The sequence below is a fragment of the Molothrus ater genome, chromosome Z (genome assembly GCF_012460135.2).
Source record: "Molothrus ater isolate BHLD 08-10-18 breed brown headed cowbird chromosome Z, BPBGC_Mater_1.1, whole genome shotgun sequence".
Taxonomy (NCBI): domain Eukaryota; kingdom Metazoa; phylum Chordata; class Aves; order Passeriformes; family Icteridae; genus Molothrus; species Molothrus ater.
Window position 1 is genome coordinate 49,307,278 of NC_050511.2, and position 25,444 is coordinate 49,332,721.

The 25,444-nt window shown below is 37.4% G+C and overlaps 1 protein-coding gene across 1 annotated transcript in view; it reads left to right on the forward strand.

Moving 5' to 3' along the window:
• The window catches only part of SUSD1 (sushi domain containing 1), a 49,965-nt gene extending 31,847 nt beyond the window's left edge, over positions 1 to 18,118 (forward strand). Inside the window, exons 12-16 of the mRNA XM_036403760.1 lie at positions 5,294 to 5,387; positions 6,410 to 6,665; positions 10,218 to 10,257; positions 12,323 to 12,416; positions 15,183 to 18,118. Coding sequence (XP_036259653.1) covers positions 5,294 to 5,387; positions 6,410 to 6,665; positions 10,218 to 10,257; positions 12,323 to 12,416; positions 15,183 to 15,321 — 623 coding nt within the window. The 3' untranslated portion in view covers positions 15,322 to 18,118. The remainder of the gene's footprint in view (positions 1 to 5,293; positions 5,388 to 6,409; positions 6,666 to 10,217; positions 10,258 to 12,322; positions 12,417 to 15,182) is intronic.
• The last annotated feature ends 7,326 nt before the right edge of the window (positions 18,119 to 25,444 follow it).

Below are 25,444 nucleotides of genomic sequence, written 5' to 3' on the forward strand. Positions count from 1 at the left end.
GCGCGGAGCCGGGCCCGGGCGCGCGGCTGCAGCAGGGCCGTGCTGGCCAGGCCGCGCCCCGGCTCCGGCTGCACGGCTGCTCGCTGCACTCATACCTTCCTCATCATCAACAGCGTGGCGTGACATTCGCCGCACAGCAGGGCAACGAACAAAGCCACAGTCAGCAAAGGGAATCACATGAGTGGCATTTCCAGAAATGACCAGTTCTGTTGCCAGACACTACTGAATGTGGGTTGAGTTCCAAGGAAATGAAACAAGAAGGCCCAAAAAACTCCAAACCCATACTGCAGTTTGTTTTCAGATTACTTAAAAAGAGTTAACAGTATCTATGTGATGCTGGATGAACTGATGGAGATAGAATGTGCTTTCAATCTTGATGCTGTAGAAAGATTCGTAGCAAAGATTAGTTTGAAGAAGACAAAGCCTACTCCTCTCCTGATCGCTTTAGAATTACTCTTCAAACAGTAATAAAAACAGTAAACAATGTTTTCTATTGTATTACTATCTCTACCTTATTTTAGTTTTACTTTTACAGCACTATTTTTTATTTCCTTGTTTTAAAATTCAGCAAAAACTTTTTGGACATAAAGCCCTCAAATAACCATGTGATGCCCAAAAATGGCTGTGAATAAAACCCCATAGAACTGTGTCTGTAAAGCAGGTATTTGTTTATTTTAGCGCTGGTGTTGAGGAGAGATCTCCACCTAGCTCACACCCTTGTCAAGTGCTGTCGTATATTTATACAGTAAGTATTGCCTCGTGTCACTATATCACTTCAACATCATCGCATACATGCCAGAACTAATTTACATGGTATGATCTCATGGTTATAAAAAACTCTTCTGCACCATGCTTGTGCCTCCCCAGTTTGGGGGTCATCAGGGATCTTTGATGAAGGCTTCCAAGGTCTTCTTCACATCTGAACTTTTCAGCTTTGTCTTTGGAGCATGCATAGTTATGGTGTTCCTTGGTCTGTCTGGTCCTGGCTGGCCTAAATTCTTTGTTTTCTGGCTAAGTGGCTTTACATTTGCCAATTTCTCATTAGTACTATACTTATCTGTTTCTGAAGCTATCCACCTGGCGTGTTTTTATCTTCTTTTTTGTCTATTCAGCATTAAGCAGCTAGTTAACCATATGCTGGCCTTTACGTTGTACAGAAACTTATTTTTTACCAGGTTATAGAGGTATAAAAAGTTATGATTCAGGTTATATAGGTATAAAAGGCTATGATTCAAGTTACTTACATATAGAAAGTTATGATTCAGGTTGTACTGATAGCAGGTTATATAGATTAATCAGGTTATATGGATGTCTTATAACTCAAGCTATAGAAATACCTTGTAACTTTGACCTAAGTTATATAGGTGTCAGATGAAAGAAATCCCTTGTGTGCAGGGAATTAAGATCATGACAATGGTCTTATTTCACTAACAAGTTGTTTTATTTAAAACCCAGCCTTAAGAAGAGTCTTTGATTTGGATTCTTTGGAATGTCAAGTTTGGTGAAGAATTGCCATGTGAATTTGAACTTTGTTGTTCAACTACATTATTACTTTTAAAGCTTTGTTATTGCCCTTACAGTGTAACACCAAGCAGGCTTTGGCTCCAGCTTTGAGGCCTGGGATGATTCTCAGTGTTGCTGCAGCAGGAAGCACTTCCTGGCATGTACTTTCTTCCTTGTAGCTTGCCTTCAGGTTCAGAGAGAAAATCAGAAGATGGATTCTCACTATAAAAAATTAGCCTTTGTATAAACTGTTCAAGTGTTGCTAACCATAAGACTGATATGACAAGGAAGTGCTTAGAGTGGGACAATGTATGCATAAATCTATGCATATACTTTGATTTCTTACCGTGCCCTTCTCTGTTTTCCTGGATATGCTAGTCTGTTCTGCTTGTGAAGACTTAAAAAAATTATTTCTTAAAGAAAGGCAAGGTGGTAATAGAACCTGAACAGACCGGAGGATCTTGTTTTCTTCACCTAGTGCAAGTCCTTTCTTCTCTGTAGTATTCCCCTTTTCCCTCCAGCTGTTCTCTGTGGTGTTAAGTCAGTGTCTTTAAGAAGAGAATTTTTAGGTCATTAATAATATTGACCTCCCAGCAGACTTCTTTTAAATTATATTTTTCAGTGTTTAATTTTGGCAAAGTTCTTATTTTATTAAAAAAGTCAGAGTGGGCAAATACTGCATATGGAACAACTTCTTCGGAGTTTATTTTCTGATCACCGAAGCAAAAATTAAACTACTCCTTTCAATTATATTAGTATTATTACTCCTTCACATTGCTACAAACTGTTCACTCTTTTTATTAAAACCGGTAGATTGTCTTCTGTGTGCTTGATGTTTTTAATAACTAGTATTTTTTACCAGAAACTAAACATAGCAAAAGACTCCATCCTTTAACAGTACTATGTGTTTCTTAGATCTTTCTCTCTTTTACTTACTTACTAGGGCTGTCAGTTCTGGATGGCTACTTATTTTCATTATTTTCATTTTCCTGTCAAATTAAAGAAAATAGAAATTGTTATGACATTAGTCATCATCCATATTCTTGTCATCTGAGTCCACATCTATTTCCTCTTGTGCTGTTTTCTGTAAAAACAATGCAAAACCATTGCATGCAATGGTCATTCTGGCTGGCATTAGAGAAGAAATTCCCAAGTTTTTCTTGGAAATTGAAAAATTGTTTAGGGAAATTAATAATAATGTCTTGTGGTGATACTAAATGTCAAAGGAAAGGAAGATAGAAGGAGTATACTAGATAAAACCACCCTGAGAGATATATTTTCCTGTCACTCTCTCTATTGACAGTGTCTGTGCTAAGGAACCACTGAAATTAAGAGATAATTTTTGTCTCTTAATTAATATTTGCTTAAGTTTGCAAAGTGCAAAGGGCCTAAAGATTGGCTGTCAAATACTAGTTGTTAATTTATTTTGTTCAGATAGAAATTCTGCCTGTACCTTTTACAGTATCTGTGGCTGCAGATGTATTGAAAAGAACAGGAGCAAAGACTGTTTCTTGTTCCTGCAGGAAGCCATGCAGTACATTTTGTTAACTCAGAAAACTCTCAGAAAGGGTTTTCTTCTGTGACTCTACTAGAGGGAAGCAAGTCATTGTAGAGCAATTGCTTTCAGAGAATTATAGAATATCCTCAGAAGAGACACATGTGAATTGTGAAAGTCCAACTCCTGGCCCTGCACAGGACACCTCAAGAGTCACACGCTGTGCCTTCTGAGAGTATTGTCGAAATCCTTCTGAGTATTGTCCAAATCCTTCTTGAGCTCTGTCAGGCTGGTCCTGTGCCCCCTTCCCTGGGAAGCCTGTTCCAGTGCCCAGCCACCCTCTGGGTGAAGAACCTTCTCCTGATAGCCAAACTAAACCTCCCCTGACACAAATCCAGACCATTCCCTCAGGTCCTGTCATTGGTCATCAGAGAGGAGAGATCAGTACATGCCCTCTGCTTTCCCAGGGGAGGAAGCTGTAGACCACTGTATAAATCTTACTCTCATTTCAATCCTAAACATTCATAGCTGGTTTCTTTACTGGTCGTTCACCTATACCGTGGTTTTAAAGATAACCTGGTAAAGGGAACTACCAAAGCAATTTATTTGGGTAGGTAGGTTTCCAGGAGGTTCTTCTGAGGATGATTTTTTCAAGGGGTAGAGGTTTTTCTTGCTAGGGATGCTTGTATGGCCTGTTAGCTTTATTTTGGGCACACCGTGCCAAAGTTGTATCCCCTTATAAATTTCATCTCTGTTTAAAGCAGAGGTCATATGAAATGGTCACACATGGGCCTTGTGTATTTTGGGTGCTACTATTCTAGTGTTATGTTAGCCTGATTCATATGCCTTTTATAGCAGCCTTCTGGATTTTTGCTTTTTGCTGTCATTTTGGGGCATAGCACTCATTCTGAGATACACTAATACGCCATTTCTACTACTCAAAGGCAATTAGAATATTTAGCATAAATTCTTCTTAGAAGCCCAGGTGTATCACCTTGTATTTTGTACAGTGAATTTAATCCCAGTTTTGAACAACAACAGCTGTTACAGTAGTTCAATTCTCCTTTAGTAAAATCTGTGTTTCCAACATTGAGCAGCAAATTCATCTGTACATACTGGGATTTTGCGCCATGATTGTTACCAAAATGCTAGTAGCACTAACCTCTAATAACCTGCCTGCACCCCAGTACTTCTGCTTTCAACATGATTTTCTAGCTCCCTTTTTTAGCAGTTACTTACCCTCTTGACAGTTTTTCTAACAACCCTCATTTTCTCCTGCAAAACTAATGATTTTCTACACTTCAAAAGATATGTGCAGCTATTTGTATTCCAGATCTTTGAAAAATCCATGCATCTCAGCAATATCCTGCCTGATGTCACTTAAGTGGGAAATCTGCATTGATTTTCTTCTGTTTCTCTTCATGATATTGATTATTCTTTCTAGCTCTGAAGCCATGGTGTTCTGTGCATAAGCACTGCATTTTTTACTCTTCAGTCAGATATCGCATCAGGAGCCTGATACACTGGTGTTCAAAAAGCCTATCTATACCTGTATTTACCTGTGCAAGTTCTTTTAAACTTCTGGGGTAGATGATGTCTATGCTTCACACTCTGCCTCCTTGGCTGTACACACTGAATCTATTTTCAGTTTTGCTTCCAGGCTGGTAGTAGTAATTTCCTTATCAATGTGCAGCTGTCATCATTACCATTGAAATTAGAGGAAGAACTATTTGTTCAGCCTTGGCCTTGATGCAAATTCCCACCAAAACAGATTAGAGTTCTGTATCCATGTTGAAATCCAATTTAAGGGCCTGGAGATTGCTACCTGACTACAAGCAGTATCTAAGGAAGTTGCCTTCTTGAAAGTACTTTGGGCACTACTAAATTCTCTTCTATTCATTCCATTGTATTTCTTGTAATGGGCTCTGTGCACAGCTTGATACTTTTCTTCTCCCTGACCATTTCAATTAGTCTAGTAAGTAATACTGCTTCCTCCAACAAAGCCTTCATTTTTCTGTAGTCAGAAAGGCTCATTTCTCTGTAGTCAACCACCATTTTTGGGCATCTCTCTTTTTCCAGCTAGCAGAAGTACAGGGGCTGCCAGACCATCATGATCATATTTGCACTGTGTTTTTCTTGGCCGCCTTTAGCTGTTTGGGGTTCAAGGCTCAATTGAGGATGTTTTGGCAGAAAACCTAGCTAGCAGTTGAAAAAAGAACTGAAAAGTTGCTAGGAACTGATGCCTGCAATATTACTAAAACCTTTCTGAACCACAGGTGTTTATTCACTTTTCAGATCCTCCTTTCCCAGAAGTAGAATTTGTTGCGGTAAAAGGTTCTGCACCTTTGCTCAGACTCCGGAAAGCAGAAGATGAAAATGGACCAATCAGGTTTGTCTTTGTGCTGTTCACCCTTTCAAAAAACATTCTGCAGATTCATGTTACATAGAGATTAGAACTGTTTTGGGTGACAAGATTATTTTTTTAGCAATGAGAAAAAAACTTGAACTGAACCTCCCAGTTTCTCTCCCCTTAGCAGAGTAATATTTAGCTTCAAGGTTTGATTTTGTTTTTCTTTTCCCTTTATCTACAGTGAGATTACAGTAGATCTTTATTGATGGATACAAACACACCGCTACTGATGTGATTTTTCTTTTCCAATGAACTCATGCAAACAGTACATTTTTCCCCCCAGAGCCAGAGGAAATAGTGAATAATGTCCTCATTTTTGCATATTCTGAAGTACTGTTTTCATAGTAGTGTATTACTATCGAAATGTATTTCGATAAAAGGAGTAAAAGGATTTATCCCTTACTGAGACAGAAATGAAAGGTTACTCAATATTACACTCAAGTAGAAAATTGAAAGCTAGGAAGGTCACATGGAATGGCTGGTGTAACAACCTTAATGAATAGTCTTCCTATGGTTGAATACGATAGATTAAATGTTGTTTTGAGAGGTATGAAGACAGATTTGATTAAATTTTTTTAAATGGTACCTGTCCACTCCTCCTTTCAACAGAAGAGGTCTTGTTTCTTTGAACTTACAAGTAATTTTTTGAGAAAATTGTATATTATTTCATAGGTGAGCTTCAGTGTGAGGAGGAGGAGGAGGAGATAGTCTGATGTCAGTTTTATTTTCTTCTGAACATCAATAAGCATGTAGCAATAACATGAATGTAATGAGAAGACCCAGCTCTAAGCTGTCCATGCAGTGCATTTGGTTAAAATTGAAGTGGAACACACATGCAGAGAAATATTTTAGTATAAGAAGTGTTTGTATTGGACATTGTTAATAAAAAACAGTTAAGAGGCTACAAATAGAAAAAAAACCAGTATGGATTAATTAATGTCTGATGCCTATTTCATTGAAATGAGGGCTAATATTTACTTTTCTCTTTTGTTTCACTCTAGTCTTTATCAAGTGATTGTGCTTCCTCTGGATTTGCAAAGCACTTTTATTTGTGACTCCTTTGCTGCTACATCTTTCTTTAGTAACACCGCTGACATTAACGGATATGTGGCAGCTGAATTTCGGGCAAAGGATGTTGCTGATAATATGTCAATTGCTCTTGGAGACAGACATTATTATGGGAAGTTTTATAATGCTCCTTTAAAGCTGGGAGAAGAGTATTGTGTTTTTTTGAAAATAATAAGTGAGTGGAATAAGGTAATGGATGTTTTAAAACCTCTTCTTTACACCTCTTGAATGAAATGTTGCTGGGGGAAAAGACGAAAATGTTAGCTGGGTATTAAATTTTTATGACACTTTGAGGATATCCTAGTTGACAGATTAAATCTGAAGCTCTTTAAATATCTCTTAAAATTCCTTAATGGTACTTAGGTCATTGTAATGTTGAAGCAACTCTGAATGCCAAAAGTCAAACAATGGAAAATAATTAAAAATGAATGGCCATCCCTGCCCACAGTAATTGAAGATACCTGTATTGGGCCAGAATTTACTAGAAGAGATTAGTATGATAATTTGAAAATCACTCCTTAGCAATGATGAAGTCACCCATTTTAATTTTTAATTAAATATTTTATAATAAAATATCCCAATTCTCCAAATTACATGGAAAAATATATTTTTTATGTGTTGTTACCTTCCAAAAGACAGTGAATGTAAGCTCCAGCTCCAATGAGAAAGCCTTGTAAAAAAAAAAGCATATTTTTATCATTAATTTTTATAATTTTACAGTAAATATGTATTTTTAATTAGAAACAAAAAGTTTCTAAAATGTACATATCATCTAGTTTTCCAGTTGTATCTATCTCAGGAGTCAACAGTTTTAAATTTTTTATAATATAAGTCTCAGCAGTAGAAAGTTTTTCTTGTATGGGAAAGGGATACCTCCTTGTGTGCAATACAATTCCTGAATGTCAAATACAAAAATTGAGCTAGGCAACCTCTAATAAAGAAAGAAACACCTAAACAGCACCTTACCGTGCCATCAAAATAGAGTTTTTAGGACTTTGTGCGTACAGCACAAAGCAAGGAGGCATGCAAAAACTGATCCATGAGTCACTTAAAAATGATTCTCTGCAATTTTGGAAGCCTACACACAAATCTCAGTAAGTTAAAACAGCTTCTGTTAAGAAATAGTGAGTAACATCCTCATTTATGCATATTCTAAAGTACTGTTTTCCTAGTAGTGTATTACTATCAAAATGTATTTGTAGAGTAAAAGGATTTACCTTTTACCTGTAACTGCTTCAGTTCAAAGTCAATGAAATAAAACAAGTGCATGTAATAAGAGGATTCTTGTATCTACTAATCTGTGCAGTACTATTTAACAATAGTCTGAGAAATTTTTATAGCAGAGATGAAGTGGTTTTGGATCCTGATAGAAGTCTGTTGTCATAATTTTTTAATTAATTGTGTGAGGGGAAAGGTAGGAAAATTTACAGTAGAAGGCATTTCATTTCTTAAGTAGTGTTATGTTATTAACATTGCCATCCAAAATATCTTGGAATTTAGACAATGAACTGTATTTCATAGAAAAATGTGCTCTGTGGAGCAGGATTGTTAATCAGTAAAATATATACAAGTTTGGCCTCTTCAAGCACTACTAAATATATCTTTGAGCTTAGTTTATTTATCCTGGGGGTTTATGCATTGGCTTCCCTAGCTCTTTACCCCTCAGTGTTTTCTAATACTGGAGTATTTTAATTTCTTTTATTTTGCAGAGGTTTTTGCTGCACAGAACAAAGTAGATTCTTATACATCTTTAGCAGCCATTTGTGAAGATGCTTCTAAATGACATATTATTTCTTATGGATTATTTCTTGATCTTTCACTGCTGATATTTGCAGATGTGTTTTCTAGGCCACTGATTTGATGGATTAATATTACAGTTATTTGTAGAGGTCACTCTTGCTTCCTACCATTAAAAATGCATCATCTCCCTCAGGTACACTTCCCTGTATGGTTTTTGTTGGTTGATGAAATCCACAGAGTTATATGCAACAGTTATGAATCGTTATTGGGGTTGCAAATACCAAACTACTTTGGTTTTCAGCTGTGCTTCTTCAAAATGGAAGTTGGACTGCTTCAAAAGTATTGGTTTATCTTCAGTTGTCATGCCCTTTTATTTTGTGCAATTGCTGGTATTAGACAGCTGAAAAAAAATCAGAATTATGAATTGCAGGTTGTTGGGTTTGTTGGGTTTTGTCACATTTTTAAAAATTTGATTACTTAAGTAACTGCATTTGGATTCAAGAGCTCAGTTTTCTTTCTAAAAAAATTGCTTGGCCCTCAATTCTTAATACCTGTGAAATCAGCATTTCTGAAGTGTCTTTTACTTGTTAGCACATTTCCATTTGAATACAGACAAATTAGAAATAGATGTAATAGGCTCCTCACTAATGTTCTCATTATTCCCTTTCATATTCTGGCATCCTTAAGGGTCCCTTCTGTATCCTTTCATACTAAAAATGGTACAATTTGTATCATCATGCTGCAAAATCATTGCTTGGTTTTGATTTTTATTAACATTATTACTGAATATCCCTAACATATTATCGTGTTCATCTTTCCATTGTTTAGATTTGGAGGTCTTGAAAAGGGTGTCTGCTGTGAGGCTTTTACTTTCCATTTATTTTTTGTTTCTCTGAGATCCATGAGACCTCTGTAACTTCTCTGATAGGCAGGAGATGTCTGATTTTCTTCACACTAGCGTGTGTCATGAAGGTAGCTATTTCAAAATGATGGCACTCGCACCTCTGCCCCAGAATCTGGCATTTGACTGGGTTTCTAAACCCATCCCTTTATCTTCCCACTTCTGAGAAGATTTTTCTTGTCAGTCTTTTGTCTTTTTAATTAACCGGAAAAGTCCTGATAAATAATGGGTTTAAGAATCATTGAGATTCGACAATTCAGCATGCAGACACACAGAAATGAGATTAATCACACAAATGTGCCTTCATCCTTTAATCCAAAAGCTTCAATGTAGCCTTTCTCAAACATACTGTTATTCAGAACATCATAACACACACTTTGCTACAATATGAAAAATGCATGTATCATGTATGTATTATGTGAAAGTCTGTGAAAGTCATTTAGCAGGAAGCACTACAAAAATACACTTCACAGTAATTACACAATAGATAATAGAACCTAGAATAGAAGTTTTTGTGTATTTATGACTATGAAGAGCTGGGGAAAAATGCTCTACAGAGACCAAAGCTTACTGTAAAAAAATCGAACTTGCTTAACAAGTCTGCAAAAGCAGACCCATGATAAATATTTCTTTAATTGTCAGTATTCTATACAGCTATTAAAAATTACCAAGCATGTTATCATAACTGAAGAAAATGCTACATCTAGTATTTGTAAAACATGCCATCAGATACCTGACTTTAACATACATGTTCTTCTTGGGAGAGAGTTAACACAGCATATTTATCCTTATCTTCACATTTCATAAATTCTGAACCCTGATCAAAGCAATGTCAAAGAGCCTTCCATGGATGGAAGGTTGTAAAAAGAAAGAAAGAATAATGAGCTAAAAGCTAGAGACAGCCTTTCAGCAAAGTTCTATGTCTAATCTTATTTTTATAATTTATAATCTCTTAAGACAATAAGAGAGGCTGATACCAAGGGAATAACAAACTCCATTCCCAATAGTAATTTTTTTTGATGACTGTTCTTTCAGAGGGTGTTAATAACAATAATTTTTTCTCATGAGAAACAGGGATTTTTTTATGTTTTCTTTTTTAGGTAAGAACACAGTCCTGTGCTGTTTGGGCACAAATTAAAAGTAAGTAAATTTTTCCTTCAGTAAAAAATCTAAGTTGTCATGGCTTTGCTTGGAAGCATAAACTAATAATTGTGGTGGCTGTTTCTTCTTTTGCCATTCATGATCTGTTGACTTCAAGGATTGAAAAGATTAGAGAGAGAAAAATTTCCTTGCTCTTCACTATTCTACTCCAATGGATGCAGCAGTCCATTCTAAAATGGACTCTCCTGTTTTTCCCTGGTTTTCACTGTTGTTTTTTCTTTGCATCACATCCAAATCTTTACAGCAATTTTTGTGCACAAAGGTTTTGAAGCACAGAAAATGTGAAATTTTGGAAGTGTATTTTAAGATAGTTTTATATTGGTCTAAAGATTTAAAAAATCAGTTAAAGAACAAAAACAATAACTAAAACTAAAAATGTAAAAAAAACCAAAAAACCCCACAAAACCATGAAAAAAAAAACAAACAAAAAAATCCAAACAAAAAACCCCCCACCAAAACCAACAACAAAATACAAGAACCCCAACAACAACAAAAACTGGAAACACATCGCCACAATATGCTTTAGCTTTTAGAGGCGATGTTTTTTATTTTAGAATGTTCAGATGGTCCATCAAGAATTTTACAGTCTTAAAAAAACCAGGAGATACTGTGCAAAAATGAAAAATATGGCTAATTTGAATACTGGTAAGTACAGTTTCTTAAGTATAAAAGTAGCATAACTTTAAAACCCTGTAAATTTCTCAGTGTGGTTTTATTTTGATTTACTTTTTGACTTTAAAATATTTCCAATTAATGAGTTTTGGTCAGAGCAGTTTGGGATCCACTTGTTTCCTTCCTTTCCACCATAGCTGAAACTCCTCTTCACACCTCATGTCTCAGCAAAAAGCAAACATTTGCCTCTGCTGACAAAGAAGGTAGCAAAGAAGGTAGTCTCCTATGAGCCCTAAAATCTGCTTTTGAATTGAAAGTCTTGCAAATTTGAGTTAGGAAAGGCAGTAATGCTGGAAAATGAGGCAGTATTTTGGAATGATGTCAAATCATGTGGCACATGGAGTGTTTGAGATGCACCTCCTCCATATCAAATTATTACTAAAACTGATCTTGTGGTGACAACTCTGTTTATTTCTAGGTTTTGTTTAGTTACTCTTTCTTTAATTACTCTTAGGAACTAGCTCATTTATCACCACACTTAGAATATAATGCAGGCAGCTCTTTGTTGTGGAGACTGTGCTAAGATCAAAGACTCCTTAAGTTCAATGGTTCCATTGCTAGGACTGTTTAGGCATAGCTGTAGAATAACTATGGAAAGACAGAGAACTGTTCTGTTCTGAATTTGTCATTGATCAACATGCAGCACATCATCAGAGACTGTCTTACAAATAGGTGGATTTTGGTTTTGGGGCTAAAAGAATGAGCAAAGAAAGAAGAGAGAAGGACTGGTCAGGCCTTTGGTGTAAATCTATTTGCCTTTATATCCAATGGACTTATAGTCAAAGTGTCCTTTACCCCAATGTACTTCTGCAGCTGGAGATGCTGAGAGTATTTTTTGCTTTCTGAATCCTTTGAGAAATATTTCTTAATTCAACTTGTGGAAGGCAAATCTGCAAATTAAATCTAATCCAAATGGCCCTGTTTCAGGTGCCATCTAGCTAGATATTGTGTGATAGATCATTGTCATAAAAAATGGTAGAAAACTATATTAAAAGCACACTTTCTTTTGCCACAAAGAAATTAAATGAAGTTTTAGGGTTTTTCATGATGTTCAGTCTACAATATGGAGGGAAGACAATTCTGTAACCTTTATGCAGGGCTGGCATCTTCTCTAGAGATGTGTAATTTGCTGATGGAAACTGGTGTTATAGTGCTATAAGGGCAGGTATATTTTTTACCAATAATTTTTTTAATACTCTAATTAATCTTTATTCCTCAGCTGGATGGTAACTACTAGGTAGTCAGCTCCATTACTCTCATTAACTGAGCTGTACATCCAGCATCTGGGTTTTGTTGCTATACTTCAGCTATGAGCAGACTGATGCTGCACTATTTGATTGGTTTGTTTGAATTGTTTGATGCTTTCTTTCAGATTTATCACCCACTCTACAATACATGACTGCTGTTGGATTAGGGTCAGTGGCTGCTGTCTGCCTTATATTGTTCCTGTCATTCTCTGTGTCACGGTATGTGATGTTGCTGCCTCCAATTTTGCAGTCCTCCTTCATGTGTTTTTTCTTTTCAGTTAGATTTTCTTGCCAACATGCTTGGTTTAGGCATCATGGGTGGTTAGAAACTGTAATCAAGGGTGCTTTCAGTGGCCACTAATGCTGTCCATTGCTTGGGCTGATGTCCTCTGTATCTTTGCAATTTCTGGCAAAGCATCAGAAATATGTAGGGCATATCTTAATAAAGGAAGGATTTAAGACAGTGAGTAGAATCTGGACTTTAGTACAGAAGTGTTCTGATTTAAAGGGAATTAAGTACGTGAAATTTATATGCTGTCAAAATGTTGATGCACTTTGCTTATGTACAGAGCTAATTTTTTGTCTTCCCAAATTTATTCAAAAGGCCTGAAAAGAATTGTTATACCTAAAAGCCATGATAAAAACATGTTTAAAATTTTTAGGAGATTTATTAATTTATATTTCATGATCCTTCAAGCAGAGTCAGTAATTTCATAACTGTCATTATGAAAGTTAAAAGAAATATGCTTTCTGAAATATGAACTGTCTTTCAAAGTTAAAAGAAATATGCAAGTTATGTAATTGGAAATGCCTACATACCGCTTCACTAAAATCTATGACTTTGTTATTGTTTCAGTATGCGTATCTACAAGAATAGGCTTCTGATATATTTCCCTTGAAAGGTCAGGAGCCTCCAGCTTGGAGACTATGAAATATAGCATTGATTGGTTAAGCTGCTTGTTTGGTGCTCTGAAACAGAAGGAATTAGTCATATATAGGGCTGAAGAAAGTAGATTTATTTGGATTGTTAGTGGTTGTCTACATTTCAAATCAGTTCTTGCAATCAAAATTCTGAATGAAAGGTTCCATGGTCTCATATTTTTCTTTAAGTTACTAAATAAACAGAATAAACAGATTTTAGGCTTCCCTTAGTATTAGAATGCAGTGGTAAACTTGAGTTTGCAGTCTTGGTTGTTTTGGGGGATTTTGAAAATGTTTTCAGAGTCAGCTTTGATATTTGAGAAAGAAGGGGCTTTTACTGTCTTGATTTCTAAAGTAGCTGACTCCTGACAGAGGATTTATTGCAGGAGGAAGGGGTTCCCTGGGCTATCATGGCTTCTCAGTTATTTCAGTTTCCCTGGCTAAAATGTGGCAGAAGGATATAAGTACTTTTCAAAACTATGTCAAATCAATTAGGTTCATAGTGATAGGAGAGAGATTTGAAGTATGACACAGTACTGGAAGAATCATGCATGAGTGTGAGCCACTTGTGAGAGACCCTGAACTGCCACTTCAGCCTTCTTTCAAAAGGAGTGAGGGAAAATGAAATCCTTAGGAAGCTGATTACATTGAGTAAATTTGACAGTGGTATATTGTAGGGGACAAGGATTTAATAAGTCAGCAAGTATCTTTTAGGCCCTTGATCCTATGTACAGAGAAATTTTTGAATCCATTCTCCTGTTCTAAGGAATACCAGACAGAAGCATTGACAGCAATTAAAACTGCCGCATCCTAGCAGTAGGCAGAGATGGGGAACCCCAGATGTCAGTTGTGATAAGACCCTTCACAATGCTTACAAAGTATCTAGAATATTTTAAATAACAAATGTGATTTTAGTTATAATTAACCATCAGTTTAAAGCCTTTCTGAGTAAGAATGTGATTTGAAAAAAACCCACGTGAAGTCAGCCTTCTGCCCTATCCAGTTGTAAAACCACGGTCCTGTTTTAGACACTGTACTCCAAGAGAGATGTGGCCTAGTAGGAGAGAAAGAGCGTGGAATTTAATAAGAGAGACCTGGGATCTATTTAATCTAACTACAAACAGGGCATTCTAGTGGTGAGTTGCTTAGCCTGTCAGAGAAGATTCTGGCCAGAAGCATAATATGCAAATATACAAAATGCCACTATATAAAGATCAACTTTCCCCTGTTGGTAGTGCCAATGGTACATGTACGGCATGCCCATGTGCTTCTGAACTGTAGGAGAGGAGGCATGGGAACCAGTTGCTTGAATGCAGCTTCTGGGTGGTCTGCAAGAGGAGGTTAAACAAACTTGTCAGTAATGACATAGCTATGGCTGATCTTGCCATGGTGTCAGGTGAATGGTCTTGGATTATTTCTTGGGGTCCCTGTAAGCTTCTGTCACAAAGAGCCACTGTATTCAAGTGCTCACCAGCTTGCCACATGTCTGCTGTCTCAGGAATTATGTTTCCACAATGGGTGGAATTCAGGGTGTGAATTCCTGCTAGAGTGGTTGCTGACAGCAGTTCCAACTGTTCCTCAAGAAGTAAAAGTCTGGAACTGGATTCACTAGGTGAAGTCTGACTTTTGATGTCCTTAGATATTATATTTTTCATTTTAAAAAATGCATTAGCCCATAGTTGTTGTTAAAGTGGTTTGTCATTTATATAACTTGCTCCATTCCTCTTAGTTCTTTCCTTTCTTTTGTATGTGATGCCCATTCATATGCATAAGGACAGTGCCATAACTCCAGATTTCTGAGGATCTGCACTGGGCATCAGTTTTGTTGATGCCAAGGTTAACATTGGTCAGGTAATCATCTGGTAACCTATGGGAATGCTTTCTACCCATCTCACGCTGGCTGTAGTGATCAGGATTTTTAGCACCATCATGCGTCTTCAAAAAACTTCAGAAGCATTGTCATGTATTTAATCAATATGAGTGATACAAGTTCTTTGTCAGGTCTATGCTTGAGTCTCGAATAACTTGTAAGATTTTTTTAACTGGAATTTTTTTTCTCCCCAGGTCTTGTCTCCACAGCTCAGTGCATCCCCCACCTGCTGCCGTAGCCTGTGAGGCTGTACGTTTATCTACTACAGGAGACGTGGCACAAGCAGGGATTGCATCATCATTCCTAGAGACTGAAAGTGTCTCTCTTCTCTGATGGTTTATTCCTTGAAGTCAGCTTAGAAAAAAAAGTGCCCTTCTTTCAAAGCCAGCATGTGTCTGGTATCTGCATGTCACATATGTACTACAGCATGGACAGTTTAAATGTGTTTGTCACTGGAGTGGGATGTTTATTGTCTTGCCTTATTCCAGATGGTGTGGTGTGTGAAGGAGAACCTTCCTTCACAAGCAGGTTATCATGCATCCCATGTGTTGGTCACAGTCTTTCAACTATTCCAGCTGCATGAGTGCCTGATAATGAGTACTTGTATTGTACTTGATTACATGAATAATCCCGTGATCCAGCTGAGACTGTTTGAGGATTAACTGCTACTTTAGATACCTTTGCACACATAAACTGGCCTATTATGAACAAAAGTATAGACCTACCCTTATGCGAGATAAAGTGCCTATTGTAATTCCAATTATAAAGCTAGAACACTTCTGTCAGTCACTTACAAGTAATGATACATCAGTGACACGTACACTTGTTAGCCATGAAGTTGCCACATTCAAGTAGTCAGCAACTAATGTGTTCCAGAGATATTGCAATCATTGCTCATAGCAATTAGCAGTAATTGCAAATAATATACCAATCTATAAAACTGCAGTTTGCTCAAAAGCTGCTTGCTTTAATGGCATGTGAAACTAATTTAAGGAAGGACCTTCCTGTGTTAAGTGTAGTTTTTTTAATCTCTGTTCTATAATTACAGCTGAGTAAAGCCCTTAAATAATTGTCTAGTTAATTGTCCAGTGTGTAACATCTGGTTAGAGTCACTTAAGAAAGTACAATTAACCAATTTCCTATGGCATACTCCCAGTTAATACATGTTTTTTTCTTCTGTAAGAAAGAATCAAGTGGCTTTGATTATTTCCACTCCCCTTCACAAGTTGCTTTGTTATATGTTAGCAAAAGAGATGTTAACTGGTGAAATTAAAAAAGCAGGAGTTTTGGTTTTGTGATATTTTTTTTTTCCTAAGTTATGTTTTGTGTTTTACCACTTTAAATATATGCTGCACCTTTTTGGAATTGTTAAGTTTCTGAATTGCTAAGATTCTGATGCCTACTACTCTTACAATCTTAGATGTTCTGTCTCTCTATAATATGTAATTAAGGTTTAAAGTACAACAGCAGATTTCATAGTTAGAAGCAAAGAAGAGTTACAGCCAAAAAGAGTTTTCAGTTGCTGCATTCATCTGAGAGTGCTTTTTCCAGGTCTGGGCAGATACCATTTCTGTTATCCAGCATTTCCAGAGGTGTCCTTCAAGTTAATAGTTAAAATAGTTAAGTAACACCTTTGTCTACATTAAGGATTAAAAATCGATAGCATTTTCTGTTGCTAATTGAGAAAGAAAACTAAACTGTTCATACTGGGAAACCATGCCTTAATTTTTCAGTTTCTTGTGTGGAATTCATTATCACACATTCCATGCCTCAATGGAATAAATTGCAAGGTTTGGTATAGAGTATGAGCTGCATGACTCCATTCTGATTCAGTCTCCTGCCGCTCTGGTCCTTAGAGAGAGTTCATGAGCAGCTGGTCCTGCCTAAGGGAGAGCTGGAAAGGCTGGAGAGGCAGATGTGCTATCCTCTGTGAAAAAACCAAACTTCTTTTTACGCTTTACTGAGACCACCAGTGTTCCAGTATGCTACTTGATCAGGACTATAAAGTCCATCTTGTCAATGGGTATGATTGGAAAACTGGGGGTCTTTGTGTAATCTTCAGCAGGTTATTTCTTTTCTGTGTGCCTCTTATTTGCCTAAGTTGCTTTTTCATAAAGTTTTCAGAGGAAGGTTTTTTTTCTTACAAAACATCCATGCTTCTGCTGGTAGTTAGATAACATACTTAATGACTGATTTGGACATCTCCACACAGTGTAGCTTCCCAGGAATGGACCGATAAGGGAGAAGAGATGAGGCAAGACTCTCTGTCATCTTCAATTTTCCACAACAGTTACAGTTCTGCAAGTTTCCCTCATTCCTTCTGCCTCCCTTGTCACTCTTGGCAGACCTCTGGCTGTGAGCATATCTTCATCTGTGTTTATCTTATTACTTATTATTTCATGTTTACTTATCTTTCTTCCACCTATATATGTTTCAGTTAAATATAGAAAGAATACAGAACTAATTTCACCTTGCCATCCTCAGATAGATGTGCGAATGTTAACAGCTTTTCTTGTTAGACCCTTGCTCTATTGCTCCCAAGCTTTTCTGCTGAACTAATCGCAATGTCATAACCACATTCTCATGTTTCCAGAAATTCTGGAGACATTTCTAGTGATTCTAGAAACATTTCTAGTACCTTCAGTTAACACTGAAATTTGTCCTTTTTTTCCAATTTTTTCTCTGCTTCCTTGGATAGGTTTTCCACACCCAGGCCAAGTAAGATTAATTGAACTGAACTTACTCTACTTCTACTGCTGATCTATACCACTTCATGGTGCTATGTTGAAATGTGCTGTATTGAGAAACTCGTTGCTTTAGATCCATACCAATATCTGCACTATATGCGGATTGTTTTAATCCTCTTTACAGGAAATGGGAAATGGTTAGTCCTGGATAAGTGAGTCTTGTAAGCTTAAGTGAAACTATTTTTTCTATTTTATTTTATAATTGTGAAGTAACACAGGATACTGGTAAAATCCAGCACTTATGCAAGTAGTTGTGATGGTATATCAAATGAAAAGGCTTTTATCGTAAAATACAGTTTCTACTATGTATGTCTGATGAGTCCTTTGAACCTTTTGGTGAAATTTCTTTGTTTTGCGCATAATAAACACAGAAGTCAGACAGGCTTGTTTGTTTCAGTATTTATATTGTCAATCAATCGTACAAACAGGGTCAGATATGTGAGGTGGTGTCATGGTTTTAAGCCCACAGGTCCATGGAAATGAAACACCTTACAGCCACTCCCTCCCTCCCTTCTCCCTGCAATCCAGTGAAAAGGGGAGGAAAATCAAAGAAAAATTTTCATGTTGAGCTAAGAACAATTTAATAATTGAAAATAAAGCAAAATACAATAATAGAGGTAAAGAAGAAGAATAGTGAAAAGGGAAAAAACCAAGTGATACACAATGCAATTGCTCACTGCCCACTGACAGATGCCTGACACCACTCCTGGACCCAGACTGGACGAGCTTCTGGGTGACTCCCCCCAGTTTATGGACTGGGCGTGACATTCTGTGGTGTGGAATATCCCTTTGGCCAGTTCAGGTCACCTGTCCAGCTATGCTCCCTCCCAGTTTGTTGGGTTTTTTGCATACCTCCTCATTGGTAGAGCATGAGACAAGGGAAAAAAGAGAGCCCTTGATTAAGGATAAACACTATTTAGCAAAACCCAAAACATTAGTGTGTTATCGACACCATTCTTATTCTAAATCCAAAACACAGCAGTGTAACAGCTACTGAAAAGAAATAAATTCTACCTCAGCTGTAACCAGGACAGCCAGTCTGCTCCTTGTGTTTGTGTATGTTCTCAGACTTAACTACTCTCAATTTCCACTCCTGTTTCCAAGGTCTTGCACTATTTTGTGAGGCCATTTCATGTTCAGCATGGTTCAGCTAGAATCCAGCATGGGCTCACAGGTCTCTAGCTCAGATGAGAAGATATGTACTCCTAGTGATAGAACTGCTAGGAAGTTATGAAAGTCTGTGAAAAATCTAACTGTTGCAATCCTTTCAAGGAGGGAACTGGTGTCCTTGAATCATATACTGAGTAGATTCTGTGAAATTAGTTGGTGATCTCAGTGCTGAGCTCTAATGTAAGGGATTAAGTGTCAGGGTTGCAGAAGTTCTGCAGTTCCTAGCAACAGCAGCAGCAGAATGACTCTTTGGACAGCACAGGCACTGTCCTTTCATTGCTGCCAGTGATGAGGTCTGAGTCTGAGGAGTCAGAGTACACTGATTTAATTTCTGGTATTGCTATTATGAAGCTACTTCCATTTTGAAGTTGACAAAAAGGCACAATTACAGTCACAGAAGAAAAAGGGGAGACTTGCTCTGGAGTCCTCTTTTTCCTCCTCCCCCTCTTTCCTCAAATTTTTTGTGTATTTTTTCCAGAAATAGTGCCTTTGTTCCTGCAATCTCACAGTGGAATAATTTGGAATAATGGAAATACCAATAACAATTTATTAGGGTTTTCCCAGCCTTGAGGCAGCAAAATTTATGCAGTTCAGTTGCAGTGCATTTTTTATGTTCCCTGGAGTCCTTGTTGGATTACCATGTTGTACACTATACATGCATGATATGTATATACATGTGTGTGTGTGTATTTTTTTTCTGTTTGTTCCATTGCACGTAACTAATAACACGTCAAAATTTCCCAGCAAGAGTGGAGAACCTTAGTTTCCATCCCAAGACTATAAAAAATACTAGTAGAATGAGAAGCAACAGAGAAAGAATTATAGAAATAAAGCAAATTCTTAACAGAAAGTAATTTCCAAAGGCCCAGATTTTCTTGAGCAGCTTTTAGCATGGAATATTTTAGCCTGATTTGGTAACAGTTCATATAAAAGTCACTCCTGCAGCCATCTTGGGAGGAGTGAAAAGTCTGGTGAAGATGTTCCAAGCTAATGATCACAAATCAGCTGTGCCAATACATTGAATAAAGACTAATATAATGAAAACAAAGGGTAGGGTTGGTGAAAGCCAGCTCTCAGCTATCCCTTTCAACTGTGTAGAATGGCTGCCTTAATTTTTCTCTTAGCTGATGAAACTTAAAGTGAAGTTTCATTTTATTTTGTATTCCTGTGAATTCTGACCCATTCTGGGTATTTTATTTTCATGCATTCACTTATCCAGTCCTTTCTTCTAACCTGGAGTATTCCTTCATGCACAGAAAAACAGAATCAGATCACTGTGAATGCCAAATTAGTGGCAATTAGAAATATCTGCTGAGAGGCACGGGGACAAGGCAGGAGTGTTTAACACATTCTTTGCCTCTGTCTTCAACGTGGATAATGAACCAAGGGGGTTTCAGTACCCTGAGCTGGAGAGTCTCCCCCTGACTGTGAGAATGATCAACTCCCAGTTGACCCTGAAGCAGTGCAGGATCTGCTGCTCCAGTTGAACATCCACAAATCTGTGGGGCCTGATGGGCTTCCTCAAAGAACTTGATGATGTCATGGCAAATCCTATTTTGATTTTTGAGCTATCTTGGTAATCCAGAGATGTCCCAGGTGATTGGAGCTGATGAACATTGTTCCAGATTTCAAAAAGGGGCAGGAAAGAGGACCATGGAAATTACAGGCCTGTCATTTCACTTCAATGTTCAGTAAAATTACAGAAGGATTATTTTGGGAGATAATGAAAAACACCTGAAGAGCAACACAGTTGCTAGTCTCAGATGGCACAGCTTCATGAGGGGGAATCCTGCTTATCAAACCTGATGTCCTTTCATGACAAGATAACCCACCTAGGTGATCAAGGGAAGCCAGTTGATGCAATCTCTCTGGATTTCAGTAAAGCTTTCAGTATTGGCCCTCCAGTTTTGAGAAGTCCTTCTAGAGAAAATGTCCAGCTCACAGCTGGATAAACAAATTATGTGATGGGTGAGCAACTGGCTCAGGGACAGGCACAAAGGGTCACAGTGAATGGGGCAACACCAGACTGGTGACCTGTCACGGGGGAGTTCCACAGGGCTCCATGCTCAGCCCTGTGCTCTTCAACAGCTTTGTGAAGGATTTGGACAGAAACTGGTCTCTGTGGTAACCAGTGACAGGACATGAAGGAACAGCCTGAAGCTGTATCAGAGGGTTTAGGCTGGGTATTAGAAAAAGGTTCTTCACCCAGAGGGGAGGATGGGCACTGTACAGGCTTCCCAGGGAATGGTCACAGCACTAAGCCTGACAGAGTTCAAGAGAAATTTGGAAAATAATCTTGGGCTAATGGTGTGACTCTTGGGGACAGTGTTGTGTGGGGCTGGGAACTGGACTCGGTAATCCTTGAAGGTCCCTTCCACTCAGCATATTCTGTGATTCTGTGAAAGAGTGCTTCAACAGCAGTTCTGCATTTTTACAGTGTGCCAATCTCCAACTGGCAAATGAATATTATTATTATTATTATTATTATTATTATTATTATTATTATTATTATTATGTGATTACACACCATGTTTCAGAATGATGATTTGATGATTTGAGTGGTTTATGGCTTAATGATACCTGGCTCCTTCCAGTTCAGCTAAATACTACCTTAATCTACCTTAATCATGTTACTCTTCATGGCTTCAATCTGCCAGATGTTCATTTTTATTATAATAAAACAGATTCAAAACTGGGCCTAGATCAAGATATGCTGAGGAATTCATTTTTCTCCCCCAGATTTTCATTAAATTCCTTTGAATTTATGGAATCACCCACATTCTCACCCTGTGCCAAATAACATTGTTATTTCTAAATTTAGCACAATGAGACATATATTTACATTAGTAAAGAATCTACTGTTATGCTTTAACTCAAGGCAGAAAGGAGACCAGAGAGGTGAATGTATTGTGTATTTTTTCAAGAAGATTGAAACAATAGATGTAAGAATGTTTCCTGGTATAGCCACAGCAGTATCCACAGAATCTTCAGCAGTACTATTATTTATCCATTGTTGTCTACACAGGAGGTCAATGTGAAGCAAGGTGGATAGGAATTTCCAGCTGCACATTGTCTTTGTGCAATTCCTTTTATTGTTCGAAGATACAATTCCATACTTTATGTGTGTGTGTTCCTTCTTGAAAGATTTCTTTTTTTAATTTGTTCATCAACAACATATGAGATGAAATAAGATTGCAGGAGGTAGTTTAGGATCCTGATGATCTGCTCTGCTTTCTGCTGGGACTCCTGGGGTTTTTTTCATTGCATAACCTTACCACAAGGATGTTTAATATTCTTCAAATAAACCAAAATTTTTAAACACATTTTTCATGTATTGGCTTTGGGCATTTAGCAATGAAAAGCCATGCCATCTTTGACAAGGTGCAACAAGTATTCCTTCGTCAGTTATTTGACTTATTGCAAGCAGCAGCTCTACCTTTGCCCAGCTTCATCCTCCAAAGCAAAAAGCAGAGTTCATGCATTGAAAAGGGACTGCATTTAAGGTGACAGAGTAAGACTTAAATTACAATGATTTTATAATCACAGGAGTGATGAACCTAAAACACTTAGTAGAATATCAGCAAGTCAGAATAGTAAGCTAATATGAGAAGGAATCCAGTTTAATGCCATTTAGATGCCACTTGGTTTTGTGCAAACGTGTCACAGCAGACAAGAGTAAAGCAGTATGATAGTAAAATACTTTTGCCTCCAGGCATTTTATGTGGTCCTTGGACTTTCCCTTCCCAGATATTTTCCTTGCAAGTCTGCTTTAAGTATTGACTAATTGCTTTCTGTGTTTAGTCATATCTTTTCCTTTTAGTTATAAGCTTTCTCTGTATGGGTAAAACTGCTGCAGTCAGGATACGCTTCAGTATAGGAGTAAAGGCATGGTGAAAATGGTTTCAAATACTTTGATACAGTATCTGGATACTACAATATTTAAAAGAGATACTATTTCTCAACACTCTAAATATCAGGTGCTGATTTCAAACTTTTTAAGACTTCCTCTTAAAAATCTTACCTCAGCAGCCATTAAGAACCTGAAACTCTTACAATGTACTTCACTTCTATATCCCTTTCCATTTTTAAGGTATATATTCCTGTGAGTGGCATATGAGTCAAGACTTAGAAGACTTGGAAGGGACCCATACAGACTGTTAAGTCCAACTCCTTGCTTTTCACAGGACTACCTAAAACTAATTCATATTACAATGTTTAAGAGCTTCTTGGACAGGTTCAGTGCTGTGACCACTCCTCCAGGGGCCCATTCCAGTGCCCACTGTTGTCTCACTGAAGAACCTTTTGCCTAATGTTCAGCTGAAACTTCCCCTGATGCATCTTCATTTCATTTCTTTATCCATTTCCATTGCTGGTCATCAGAGAGAAAGGTCAGCATATCTTCCTCTGCTGACACCCACTGCTCTCATTCATAAGCTTGGGATTGGTGTGTCCAAATGTGGCTTTTGCACTACTTATTGTAAGTAGCTGTCTCACAGTTTTAGGTTTTCTAAAGAAATGACCATGCTACGAACTCTGTCTCCCCACAATAATATCTTTGCCTCCTGTCTGTGTTAAGGCACATTCATGAGCAACAGGAATATTAAGAGAGTTGTGTTTTGAGTTTGGTGAAAGCAGGCAATTGAGAAGGGCAAGAATCCAGCCTCTCTACTTGTCAGACCCCAGAGAATCTACTGCACTAGTAACTGATGTTCTGCCCAAGCCTTATAAAGTGTGGAATACAGTAGAATCCATTGCACAGTCAATTCTCTCTGTCTCCTGCATGCAAACAGTAATGAAAAACTTTTACTGCTTAGTATGTGATTAGTCTCCCGTGCCTTCTAAGAGCTGAGTTCATTTAATAACACTACTCAAGTTATGTTAAGAATTGAGGTCAGTAACAAGATACAAATCCAAAGAAAACTAAGCTTGATTGAACCCAGTGTTCATAGATCTGCTTGTTATCTAAACTCTTTCAGCATGCCTGCAGACTGTTCTCTGCAGACAAATTTAAAGTATTACAGAGCAATGGTTTTTTTCATTATTCATTTGCAGTCTGTTAATTCTTAAAACCTGTTATGAGAATCAGAAAATCAGTGGAGCTGGAGGTGTCTGCCATAGAGAATCAAAGGAGTGTTTCTTACTAGATAAGAACAGTGAAATTCTCTGAACTCATCTATCCATATTTAAGAGAAAAAAAAATAATATAAGTGCAATCTTTCTATAAACAGGTCATCTCTGATAGTTGCTGGTCCAGAATGATGACACATAAACAAAAGGACTCAGGCTTCCCTGAGGAATGTGGTTTTCCCTAACTCTGGTTTTCTGGGAAACATGGACACAGCACAAACAATATCTAGGGAATATGTAATGCATGGAGAATCTAAATCCTGGTGTTCATATGAATAGAGGAAACAGGTTTATGAGCTATACATAACTGGACAGGAGATTTTTAAGAGTGAATCAAGATGGCATTTAGATTCTTTCAGATAAAAAAGCCTTTGAGTCTCAGATATTTATTTACAGTGGGCTTTCCAAGATGTCCACTAAAACCATTCTCTTCACACCCCATGCATGCTCTTACCCATTCTTGTTCTTTCAAGAAACTGTGTTGAGAATGAATGTCTGAACCTATGTCTGTAACGCTCTGTTTAAGAGGCTGCAGATTAAAGGTCCTTGTGTGTGTTAGCAGGAATCTATTACTGTTTTTTGCAGCTTGTATTTTATATGCTAAATTTGCTGTTGCCTGTCTTTAGCAAAAATGTGCTGATTTTTAATTATCTAGGGGAAGTCTTCACTTCAACCTTAGCCTTCTCACAGCTGTAGAAACCTGGCTACCAGCTGTTGGAAAATCACAGACAACAGATATAGGTCTTGAAACTGCAGAAGCAGCACTTTCCTTTCCTGCCATCCCCAAATGCAAATCACTATAATCAGTCCTTGTTTTTCAAAGTATAAAAGGAGCTCTCAAAACCAATAGAAATGGTTCTCATTCCTACCTTTGACACCCCTGAGCAAGCCTACAATTTTTTGACTTTTGCTTTGTTACCTTTTTTATCTTGCACTAATTTTCTCCTCCATTGTAAGTTATATTAATTTCCTTTTGTCTTTTTCCCAATGGAGTCAACATCCTGTGGGAATATAGGATTGCCTGTTTTTTCCTCTTTGGAGTAAGGAGGGAGAGTAATTACTCTTTCTTTTGTGGGGGAAAAAATAAAATCAGTTAGACCCTTAGGAAATATATTCCAATTAGAAGGTCTTCCAGCCTGACGATATCAAATGTGCTGGCTGAGACATTTGCTCTTTTGCACTGTTCCACTTTCATTTCAAATCAAAACAGAAAAAGTGCATGGATATATTTTAAATTTGGAATTTTCTTCAGCAGGAGGAAAATCAGAGAGAGATAAAGAAGTGCCTCTTAATGCAACTTCAATCCCTGTCTTGCAATCTGACAACAACAAAACTTTGCTGATTCTTCACAATAAATTATTGATCTAAAAAAATTCTAGTGAGAGTTCATATTCGAAAAAATGCGGTGAGGA